At 35.6% G+C, this 12,632-nt stretch overlaps 1 protein-coding gene across 6 annotated transcripts; it reads right to left on the bottom strand.

Moving 5' to 3' along the window:
- Nucleotides 1–89: 89 nt before the first annotated feature.
- On the bottom strand, nucleotides 90–5,637 carry cirbpb (cold inducible RNA binding protein b). 6 transcript variants are annotated; one of them, XM_058760191.1, is made up of 8 exons: nucleotides 5,481–5,637; nucleotides 4,729–4,841; nucleotides 4,538–4,644; nucleotides 4,220–4,337; nucleotides 3,798–4,035; nucleotides 3,635–3,693; nucleotides 1,346–3,284; nucleotides 90–279 (listed from the first exon to the last, which is right to left on the bottom strand). In XM_058760191.1, exons 2-7 carry the CDS (start codon nucleotides 4,826–4,828, stop codon nucleotides 3,271–3,273), a joined length of 636 nt encoding a protein of 211 aa, XP_058616174.1. In that variant the 5' UTR covers nucleotides 4,829–4,841; nucleotides 5,481–5,637; the 3' UTR covers nucleotides 90–279; nucleotides 1,346–3,270. The 6 variants fall into 6 exon arrangements, with proteins under 6 accessions (XP_058616174.1, XP_058616175.1, XP_058616176.1 ...); XM_058760192.1 differs by having other exon boundaries at nucleotides 4,226–4,337; nucleotides 4,729–4,838; nucleotides 5,481–5,632; XM_058760193.1 differs by having other exon boundaries at nucleotides 1,346–1,438; nucleotides 4,729–4,838; nucleotides 5,481–5,632.
- Between the last annotated feature and the right edge of the window lie 6,995 nt (nucleotides 5,638–12,632).

Here is a 12,632-nt window from a genome sequence, read left to right on the forward strand (position 1 = left end):
GTCACCACTGCCATCTTGTGGCAAGTGTACTGCAACACTGCCACTAAATAACCTGTGCTAATAAACGATGCAAAGCACTGAACAAAACGGACGTAAAAAAAAGCTTTATTGAATTGATCTGTCATTCAACACATTTGTACAGAAATACTGCTTTCAGCAAAATAATAAACTTCAATCTAGATGGAAGATTGATTGTTCATTTTGCAAGCATTTTGACACTTTCTCTGCTTTCTTTTGGGAGAGATGGGTTCATCTGCACAGCAGGGATTTCCATGAGCTCTGAAAAAGCAAAGCCAAGTAACAAGATCTTATTAGAAAGTAAATCACTAATAAAAAAAATCTAGCATGAAAGTCAATTAACACGATTCAACCAGTTCGCCCAAAAAAAAAAAAAAAAAAAATTACTCACCCTCATGTCGTTCTAAACCAGGGTTCCTCAAATCTTTCCCTGGAGGGCCAATCTGCTGCAGAGTTTAGCTCCAACCCCGATCAAACTCACCTACCTGTGATTTTCTAATGATCTTGAAGACTCCGATTAGCATGCTCGGGTGTGTTTGATTAGGGTTAGAGCTAAACTCTGCAGGAGTGGGCCAGATTTGAGGATGCCCGTTCTAAACCCATAATACCTTCATTCATCTTCGGATCACCAATGAAGATATTTTTGATGGAATCTGAGAGCTCTCTGTCCCTCCCATATACAGCAAGGATCAAGATCAAGGTCCAGAAGCATAGCAAGACATTGGTAAAATAATCCATGTGACATCAGGGCTTCAACCATAATTTTACAAAGCTACGAGTGTGCGTTTTCTCTTGCTCAAAAAAGTAACAATTTATTCAATTCGTCTCCGCGTCACCCTGGTGCTACTTTGGGGAGCATTCACTGAACAAACATGCTATTCAGTGTCAGCTGTGTCACACGGATACATTGTTTACATTCAGATCAAAGTGCAAACAACGTAGAAAACGTATCCGCGTGACACACGAGATGAATTGTTGAATAGTCATTGTTTTCATTTGTGCAAAAAAAGTATCCTCAAAGTTAGTTGAAACACTGATGTCACATGGATTATTTTAACGATCTCCTTCCTATGTTTCTGGACCTTGGTCGTGTAAGGATCCTTGCCGTCTATGGGAGGGTCTAAGAGTTCACGATTTTGTCAAAAATATCATAATTTGTGACCCAAAGGTGAACAGAGGTCTTGGGGGTTTGGAACGAGATGAGGGCAAGTAATTAATGACAATTTTCATTTTTGTGTGAACTAACCCTTTAATCTTCACAGAACTTCTGGCCATTACCCACATCAAACTAATAGTAACTTATTTGATTCGACAAGTAAATCCATACCTCTTTGTGTTTTTTGCCATGAAAATGAAGTCATTTCATCAAAGGTTATCTTGCGCCTCTAGTTCTCAAATATAACACGTCCAGGGAGTCAATCTGAAAAATAAAAGGGTATTTGAGTATACAGAAGATGTAAACAACAAATAAAGACAAATCATGCATTTAAAATATCTTCCAAAATAAGTTGCTACAAACACTTCTAGACTAAACAAGTGCGGAAAACTGGTACAAAATTGTGAATGTTAAAAAAATAAAAGGGCCAAACGGTTTTTAAAAAAACGAGTCTCCATAGTGAATCACTCAAGACGATGAGGTGGCAAAAGCTACATCTTCAAAATTTCTAATCTTTTGACAAGGGTGACTTACAACTGACCAAAAATAATCTTTAAAGTTGGTGCAGACAAAAATTTGCGATCAGAACAGGGACTTAATCTCTCATTTCAAAGGCCACATGAGGTACTTTCCACCAAACACGAGCACACTATTAAAAAAAAAAAAAAGTCATCATGCAGCTTTTTAAAGGAGGAAGAGGAAGTGTTTTTTTAGGGTTGTGGAACAGGATTGAACAGATTCTTGATGTAATCACTGGTCGAGGCAACATTCGAAGAAAACATGGACAATGAGAACTGTTGTAGGATGCGTACAGGAGAGCAAAAGGTTTTACCTCACATTACAGGCCTATCTCCACAAATGACCTAGTCAAGAGCAGCTTTCATCTCAGGATTCTTGAGTCGGAAGGCACAACACTTCATTCTCCAAGGACATTGTTGGTTTCCGTAATTGCTAGCAGAGAACTCTTGGATCCAATGAAGCATTATACAGAGCCATGGCTTTCTATACCACAACAGCAATGTTTCATCTTTGTTAGCTTATCTATACTAAGTTTTATTTGCCTAATGAAAAATAGTTAGGATCCCAGATGCTAAAACCCCAGCTATCCACTCCAAGACATTCACCTGGCTTGTATTGAGCTTTTTAATATCAAAGGCAAAGGAGAGCATTTTCCAACCATTTTTTAATGAGCTTCATGAAGCCAGATTTATACAAAAAGAAAAAGGATTCTGAGGAGTTGATACACAGAACAGAGCACATTTCTTTCCAAGGAGGAACAAAATCTTGACATTTAAGAGGATAAGTTCAGTCCACAGTAGAGCATACTTTTAAAAAATAAATTTAGACTGGTCAAAGAGTAAAGTACTTTGGGCCATCGGTCCTAACGTGAGGCAGAATGACAAACTTTAGTGGTTTACTCTTTGGATAATGAATATTTACAAATCTTTAGCAACATCAAGGAGGTTTGCCGGAGACAACTCCAATGCAACATGCCTGCCTTGCTTCACTAAAGGAATGCATCACAAAATGGAGGTGGCAAGGAGCAATAAAGAACACATCACAGCTTATCAAGCTTCTATTGGGAGGATCAGATTAGAATAATTTCAGGTGCCGTTTTAAAATTGTTTAAATGCAAATGCCCCTCTAAACACTTTCAGTGAGCCGATATTAAGAAATTGGACCAAAGATCTTTGAGAAAATTGGTTTTAGAAGCTATCAGGCTGTGTTGGACAGGTCAATTTTCACGCATGGTTTCAGAGACAGTTTCTTACACACTAAAAAGAAAAACAAAAGGACAATTTCAAACCTCTGTGAGCATCTATACACAGTCGCAAGGTAAAAATGGCAGATACAGGTAGCCTCACAGGGCTTGAAATTCTAACAGGAAGTGAATGCTCATGGATATTAGGCAGCTCCTCAATGAGAGGAACATCCAGCGGATACTTGACACGGTAAAAAAAGGAGTCTGTCTTTAGTAGAACATTTGAACCAGAACACAAAACGTAAAGAAAAAAGTAAAAACAAAAAGGTCTTCCAAGAGCGCATCTTTTTATATACAGCCAGCGAAGGGATGATCTTGCAATCAGGATTTTTTTTTACTCGTGTGAAGCTGAGGACAAGAAGTAGGCAAAAGTGTAAAGGCACTGGAGCATTGTGAACATCCTTTCCAAACAGTGAACTGACACCAAGACATGATTCTTTTCCAACAAGGTCTTATGGACTATTCTGATCAAGTGCACAAAACCGACTTTAGTCACTACAACTGTAAAATGACTTTTTGGATTGTGGTCATCAATTCCAAGATAAAGGCAACCAAGTTGACTGAACTCAGAAGTTCGAAAATGGCAGTTTTGTCTTTCTGCTTAGGTCTAGACATTATTCTAAAACAACACAAGTGGTCTGAGATCTATTGGTGCAGTTATCTAGTAAAATTAGTAATTCTGAACAATCAATACATACCATAACTGTCGTAACTGTCTCTGTAGGATCCACCAGAACGGTCATATCCACCCTGGCTTCTAAAACCAAAAGTAATATTTGCCATATTTAAAGTGCTCACGGTTACAATATTCATAAAATTGTTCCTTGTACAGAATTATTCCACGCTTATGAAATCCCTCACCTGTTATCCCTGTATCCACCGCCGCTGCCACCAGAGTATCCACCACTCCTGTTGGAGTATCCTCCGCCGCCACCACCACCACCACTGTAGGATCGGTCACCTCCACCATAGCTCCTCTCTCCTCCACCATAGCCTCTATCTCCACCACCATAGGATCGGTCACCTCCACCATAGCCCCGATCGCCACCAAAGCTTCTGTCACCCCCGTAGCTTCGGTCTCCACCATATCCTCCACCACCTGTATAACAAAAAAAGTAAATAAAAGTTAAACAGATGAAGTAAAATCCATCCAACATACTCAAGATGCATCCATTCAAGTAGGCCACCAGCTTTGTCATGGTAATTACAAGCCGTCAAGGCTACTTCAAATGCAAATGCAGCCATCTGTTGGAACAATTGCATTCAAGATTAATAATACCAACCTCTACCTCTTCCTCCCCTAAAGAACCCTCTGCCACCTCCAGAACCTCCTCTGAAACCACCAGACCGTCTACCAGATTTGCCAGCTTCATCAACGCGAATCATGCGGCCATCAACAGACTGCAAAAGAGAGATGCATTTAATGGTTAGAAACTCACTTCAGGCCTCCACCCAATTTGACTGATGAACTGCAGTTTACTATTAAAATGTAGCAATCAATACACATCTAGGCATCAAAATGGTTAGTTTTTCAGGACTAGAAGTGAACTTTAAAACATATGGTTACAAATTTCTCATTCCTTAAAGGGTGTTGATCTTACCTTTCCATTCATTGCAGCCATGGCATCCTTTGCATCCTCTGGATTTTCAAAGGTCACAAAGCCAAATCCTCTGGAGCGGTCGGTCTCACGGTCCCGGATGACATCAACTGAAGCAAAAATAACACCACATAATCAAAAATAAAGCTTTGAAAGATTAAACAAACTTCATTTAAAAACTGCTTAAAACAAACCTTTGGCAATTGATCCATATTTAGAGAAAGCCTCCTCCAAGGACTGCTCTGTGGTATCATAGCTCAGACCACCAATGAAGAGCTTTCCCTCGTCAGACATGTTGAATCACCTGCTGGAACATTTATAATAAGATAAATTACTGATTAAAAAAAAATAAATGTAGAACGTAAAACAAAACAAGGTTTGAAAAGTCTCATTCACCGCCCGGTTTAGCACGCGCCGTGTTATTTTAAAGTGCGCAACAAGGAAGCGCCATTTTCTACCCGTCTTCTTCACAGCGTGCTGCAGCCATTTTGCCACAAAGACACGCTTTATCAGATCAAACCCCTTTTAATTTACGTTTTCAGATCTCTATCGAGCTTAGTTTGTAAATATCGCATGAAAAACACCCGTTAAATAAACGAAAAATAATTCGTTTTTACATTTCACAGATTGCGTGAAAAGTAGGTCAGTAGAACTAGGTCACGTTGTGCTTTAAGAGGAACAAAGAAACCTATAAAACCCGACAGAATTAACTCCATTCATAAACTGCATTCGAAGAATTTCAAGTAAAAAAGCTGTTGCAACGCCAAAACGCCAACAAAACGCTTTTTCTTTAAAATTTCTCAAAGTAGTACATAAAAAAAAAAAAAAACAGTATAAACACAACGAATGAACCACCATTGCAAACTACACATCAATATAATGCAACATCAGAATAAAACGCTTCATTTTATCCCAAAACCATTGTAAGAAGTGCAGTATTTCTCACCTCAGTTTTTCTGGAACACAGAGAGGCAGCAGGACGCGACGCAGACTGCGGCAGAATAGGAGCCTTCACAGAAAATGGCGCCAGTTTAAAGGCTTCACGTGACTGCAGCTCTCTGAGGGCGTGTTCTCGTCGCGTCGCGTTACAGCCTTTTACATGCATAAAGAATTGGCTTCCTTTGTTGTTTGTCTCCTCTCTTTTGGTATTGTGATTATACTAAGAATCTCTGGGGAAAAAAACATATTGAGTGTTGTTAGTGGTATGATTCCTGATTCTCTTTGAAATATGAAAATGTTATTCTAGGATATACAGTCGTTTATTTATTTATTATTTATTCAATCTTATTTTGTTCCTGGCTGAATATTTTATTCATAAATGTAAATTTTGCAAGCGTCAGCCTTTCTATAAAACTTTTCTTGAAGATTTAAATAAAACTTTGTCTTTGTTTTCTGACTCTACAAGAAAGAATAAGAATAAGAAAGAAAAAAACTGTGAATCTGTTCAAAAGGTACATTATTGTCTTTCTCCCTGGCATGTAATATACTGTCATTCTGTTGCATCTGTTTGTATTAATAAAAAAGAAAAGAAAAGAAAAAATCTGGCTACCTTTGTCGTACTTCAATGCAGTACTGTTTGCTTTCTTGCAATAAAAAAAGCCTAACTTTGTTACTGTGATGTTAATTATGCTCTTACACAAACATATGATTTTAATTTATGTAAAGATATTATATAATCTTATGTAAAGGTCTTAGATTGATCATTACAATTTTATAAGGAAAATGTGCAAATGTTGTTTTTGTTGAAATATTTGAATATACTACACTGATATGTTTTCAAAAAATCCCCTTAAACATTTTAATTTTTTTGTGTGGATGTGCAATGATCGATTATTCTATAGGCCTAATAGGCTATATTTACTGTATTATACTATAGCTAGTAAGCTATTTGTCTCTGTGACGTAAAATACAATTTAAAAAAGTAGTGCTAGTTAAACTCAATGTAAACAAATAACCAAATCTGTCAATACCAAATGCAAAAATCATTAACTGATATGGCATAATCTGTGGTTATCATGGAATTGTTTTTGTTTTTTTGGTGACACGAGAGGTTGATTATATCAACATAATCTCAGAAGACAAGGTCACTGAATGTATCTTCAGTGAAATCATTGTTTCACAATCTTAAATATGTTCAAGAAACACTATATAAATACATTTGATTGTCTTTTTAGGCTACTTTTTCATGCTGAATCTACTTTAAACATTTATATTAAAATTCATGTTTCCTTTTGAGCACACGATTATACATCTGATTATATAGACTTATAAGGAACCGATTATAACCTGTTTTAAATCTCTGTTTACTAAAACTTATAGGTTTTTAGATAATGTGTAAACCAGAATAAAAGTGTAATGAAATTCTGCTTCACTGCAGATTCACAGTAAAAGGAGTAAAAAAAAAAAGTAAAAAAAAAAAAGGTTATTTCTTTTCTTTCTTTTTTTTAATGAAAGGTGAAAAAACAAAGATTTGCATGTTTGTGCAATAACTATATTGAGAAGTTAAAACATTTTAAACCAATTCTGCTCTCTGCTTTAATAATTAAAATATAAGCTCAGAAAATGTGATTAATTCTAAAACTGGATATAGTGCTAATTTCATTAGCATGAAATGCATTAATTGCATTTTTACTGCCCAAATCAGCACAGATTCTACAAATAAGATACTGGCATTGGTATCACTCATTAATGGTTCATCAAAGAATTTCATTGTGCTTTCAGTGCATCACTATCATCACCCATCTATTACGCTCCTCTTTAGTTCTAATCAATGTGGCAGACTGAGGACCCCTGCAGGGCAGCGGTGACCCCACCCAGAAACAGTTAGATGCAGATTATCAGGATGATTGTGGAGAGATGGTTCTCTCTGCAGGATAATCGGGTAGCACTTCTAGATGTGCTAATGTAGGACAATCAACTGCATCAGGATTGTGCTGGCTCAGGTGAACCGACATTCTAATTAAACATCGCAAGCAAACAATGGAGGCCGACAATAATGATATAGCCTAAGCTAAATTACGCACTCCTGTTGGTTATGTCAGAATTCGCATGGTCATGGAAAATTTGCAAATCTGTGGTAGGCTACAAATGCACCTTATCCGCTCATGCAGAAAGCTAAAAATAGCATCTCTCAGAATTGTGCAGTGACCTGGATTAAGATGCTTCTTCATCTACGAGGCAAGAGAAAGCAAGCTAAAGCAAGGGTGAACCAGCAGGGTTATAAATATCGTAGCCTCGGGACCTTGAGAACTGTCCTCCGCTTCAAACACCCACACATGCTCTTCCTGCACCTCACCACAACTTTCCATTTCTCGAACAAACCCTCCCGCTCCACTCAGCACGGTCAGTATAAGATACAGCATTACATATCTAAAACTATGCTAACTTCACTTACTAGAATCGCAAAAAAACTCAGGCTTTGTATTACAATGCCGATAAAGGGGCTGCCATTGTTGATATCAGAAATCTATTGTTTTAATTGCAATTAGCTATTTGACCAGTGGAGGGCAGTAATTGCATATATCTCGAAATATGTCTGACGTCTTGTGTCTCTTATCAAAGAAGCTTCATCAGCATGTTGACTGTCTATATATATATATATATATATAATATATAATATATATATAACCCTGGACCACAAAACCAGTCTTAAGTCGCTGGGGTATATTTGTAGCAATAGCCAAAAATACATTGTATGTGTCAAAATTATCAATTTGTCTTTTTATGCCACTCTGATATTAAGTAAAGATCATGTTCCATGGAGATATTTTGTAAATTTCTTACCGTAAATATATAAAAACTTTTCTCAATATTTAGAATTTTTTTTTTTGCACCATCCAGATTTTCAAATAGGTGCATCTCAGCCAAATATTGTCCTATCCTAACAAACCAAAAATTGACATTTAAGACTGGTTTTGTGATCCAGGGTCACAAATATATCCATGCTACTTATGGCTGGTTTTGTGATCCAGGGTCTCACACACACACACGCGCACGCACACATCTGGTTTGCTATCTTTGTGGGGACTCTCCGCAGGCGTAATGCTTTTTCTGCTGTACAGACCGTATATTCTATTGCCCTACACCTAAACCTACCCCTTACAGGAAACTTTCTGCATTTTTATATTTAAAAAAAAACTTAATTCTGTGTGATTTATTAGCTTGTTCACCCGTGGGCACCTCAATTTAGGTCCCCACCGTGACACAAGTCCCCATGAGTCTGTGTGTATTCAGGTTTAAGTCCCCACCTGAATAGAAAAACAGGTATACACACACACACACACACACACACAAATATTGTACACAAATTATTTGTAAAATGTATATATTGTTTTACATATTAGTCTAATGTTGTATATATTATTACTCACTAATAATATTTATATATAAAAATATTATATACTGTATAGTATTTTTATTTATTTTCAGTAAATATCTAAATAAATAAATATAAATTTTTTAATCAAATATAATCAAATATATAATATTTATATATCAACTGTATATATTATTAATAGTATTTATTTAATTAATATAATACAGTCTTATATATCTTATACTCACAATTTTATACACACAGGTGTGTGTGTATAGATATCAATTAATATCAATAAATCAGTAAAAAAATACTACTAATAATATAGTCTATATATAAACATTCTATATTTTTATATCATATATATAGATATATATAGATGTAGATATATAGAGAGTGCATTGGTAGGATTTTGGCTGACATTTGTGTAAGCCCACATTTTGCAGCTTGTAAGGCGTGAGCTCTTGTTTTGTTTACAAGCTCAGTGCGGGGGTGGACGGCCGGTGGTTACTGCCTTTGTTGGTTGCACAGCAAGAGACTGTGCCATGCTAGCGTACAAACACAAGCATATATCTTCATTCACATTGAAAACTTGGGTTACATAACATTCTGAGAATGAAATTTATGAGCATATCTGAGCATCACACTCATGGCACTGAGTCATATTTTACATCCTGAAAATCATTAAATCACTAGTGATTGCTGCTGTTGTGCCATTTCTTGGAAAAAGTAAGGACAGTGCAACTTTTACAGCATGTTCATTGCACAGATTTATCAGTGTTGGTGGAGGATGACTCATAGCTGTGTTAGGTGAGGTTATATTTCAAACAGGACATTTTGATACTGTCAAGTTTATGTCCTGAACACCACCTGCAAAAGAAACAGGGCATAATTCTCACACATTATTATTGGATGCGTATGACTCATGACAATGTGTGCTTGTATATATATTCAGACACACCTATGACTCACCGCTTGCTTTCAGTCCAGACTATATGTTCTAGAAAAGCCTTTAAAGTCTTCCCTTCTTACTGTCAGAAGCAGATGTTGTGTTTTGTTGCTGATGTCTCTCTTAACCAGTGGTTTCTTGCTTCAACCAGCTAGTCCACCACTAACTAATATTGCTCTTTTCAGCATATTTTATTAAAATGGTGACTAAGTTTGAATTCTGTATTTTTTAAGAAAAAAATGAACATATAATGACGCATAAACAATTACAACAATATATATTATATACAAATATATTGTACTATGTATTTAATATAAATAAAAATATACTTATTTATATATTTAAAAATAAAATAAATGCAACAATATTCAATACAATAAGAATCTTTATATTTTTTATTCATATATATTTAATAACCAAAGAATATAAATGTATTATAGTGTGCACATAATGTGTGTGTGTGTGTGTGTGTATATATACTGTATATATGCATGCAGATTTATGAATATAATAATTATATAAAAGAACATACAAATAAATACAACATAAATATATTACATAAGTCAGTATATAAATATATCAAAATAATGAAAAATAAATAATTAAAACAAAAATTATATATATTTCACAAATAAATATAACTGTATTAATGAATGTATATCAATATGTGACCCTGGACCACAAAACCAGTCTTAAGTTGCTGGGGTATATTTGTAGCAATAGCCAAAAATACCCTGGCCATCCATGTATGGGTCAAAATTATAAATTTTTCTTTTATGCCAAAAATCATTAGAATATTAAGTAAAGATCATGTTCCATGAAGATATTTAGTAAATTTTCTACTGTAAATATATCCAAACTTCATTTTTGAATTGTAATATGCATTGCTAAGAACTTCATTTGGACAACTTTAAAGGTGATTTTCTCAATATTTAGATTTTTTTGCACCCTCAGATTCCAGATTTTCAAATAGTTGTATCTCAGCCAAATATTGTCAGATCCTAACAAACCATACATCAATGGAAAGATTATTTATTCAGCGTTCAGATGATGTATACATCTCAATTTTCGAAAAATTTACACTTAAGACTGGTTTTGTGGTCCATGGTCACATATATATTTATAAAAACAATATAATTGAATTCTTATGCATTTAATACAAATGTTTATATTTATATTATTTATTTATTTATCTAGTTATTTGATTGATACATTTGTGTCACTCTATGTGTGTGTATAATGCATTTAATACAAATTATTATTTTTATTTATATATTTATTTGATTTATACATTTGTTTCTCTCTCTCTCTCTCTCTCTCTCTCTCTCTCTATATATATATATATATATATATATATATATATGTGTCAAACCCCATAAACTAAAAAGCTGATGGTATTACTTTAAAGAAGTGACCTCGTTTCACACGATTACTTAATCGTGATGTAACCACTGTCTCTGTAATAAGCCGTAGGGTTGAAGCTATTAGCAATCATATTCACCTCAGCAAAGTGTCCTTGATGGACAATGCCATGATAGGGCATATTTGTCCACCGATTACACTCTTGTCCAGGTGTAACGCAGCAGTTGTGCGTCAGTCTCGCAGCCAAGCTCTAAATACCCTGCCATCCATGGAGAGGACAAGCTGTTCTGTGTGAGCACAGGCTGTTTTGTCCCTCTCCAGCTGAACATCATGTCTACCCAATCCCCCTAAACGGCTACGAGAGACCCTCTAGCACCACTGAAGAAGAATATGTGCTGACCTGTTGTCATAGCAACTGGCCTTACCTGCATAAGGCTACGTTTACACTAGTGCGTTTTTGTTTTAAAACTCATAACTTTTGCTACGGTTACACCTGTCGTTTACACTACTCCTGCGTTTTCGACCCTCAAAAACTGAGACTTTTGAAAACGCTGCAGACCCCGTTTTAGTTTAAAAACTCTAGGGTTGCGCTTCAGTGTAAACGGACCAAAACGGAGACTTTTGAAAACGATGGCGTGGCTGAACACATTCGCTCTGCGTATCCTTGACAACCGTGTAAACAATAACATTGTGCTCGTTGTTGTACCCATAGATATGTAGATTCATGTGACATTTTCGGTTGTGTAGTGTAGACGGAGATCGTTTCTGAAACGCAGTGAAAACGCCAGTGTACATGAGGATCGTTTTCATTTTAAAACGCTGTTTTAAAATGAAAACGCAGTAGTATAAACAGGGCCTTAGTGCAAACCAAAACGGACACTTTTGAAAACGATGGCGTGGTTGCCCACATTCGCTCTGCGTATCCTTTACGCAGCGAAAACGCCAGTGTAGACGGGGATCGTTTTCATTTTAAAATAAAAACACAATAGTGTAAACAGGGCCTAACTAAGCCGTTCACACCAAGGACAGTAACTATAATTATAAAGTTTTAATAATTGCTCTATTTCCATGAGAATACCCAAGTAAAAAAGTAATATATTTAAAATACATTTATTTCATACAAAGTATAAGCTAGTTCTAATATATTAACATATTTACTGACATAGCCTATTACTGCTATAAAAATTATAATTAAACTTGATTTGGAGTACTAATTGTGCACAATCCACATTTCTTAATATTAAGCCTAAAATGTGTTTTTATGCCACTACTGATGAGGATTGCACGATCTTTGAATAATATCGGTCTTTAAATGCAAGATATTTAAAGTGTACCCGAAGTATGCCTGTACTTACAATTAGTTCCACTTTACCACAATCAAATATAATTTGGTATATCTTTAGTTGGAATTCAGCAATACTTCCGCACAATTAAAGTGCATTTAATACAAAATTAGTTGGTCCAATTTAGCA

This window comes from Onychostoma macrolepis, chromosome 22 (genome assembly GCF_012432095.1).
Source record: "Onychostoma macrolepis isolate SWU-2019 chromosome 22, ASM1243209v1, whole genome shotgun sequence".
Classification (NCBI taxonomy): Eukaryota; Metazoa; Chordata; class Actinopteri; order Cypriniformes; family Cyprinidae; genus Onychostoma; species Onychostoma macrolepis.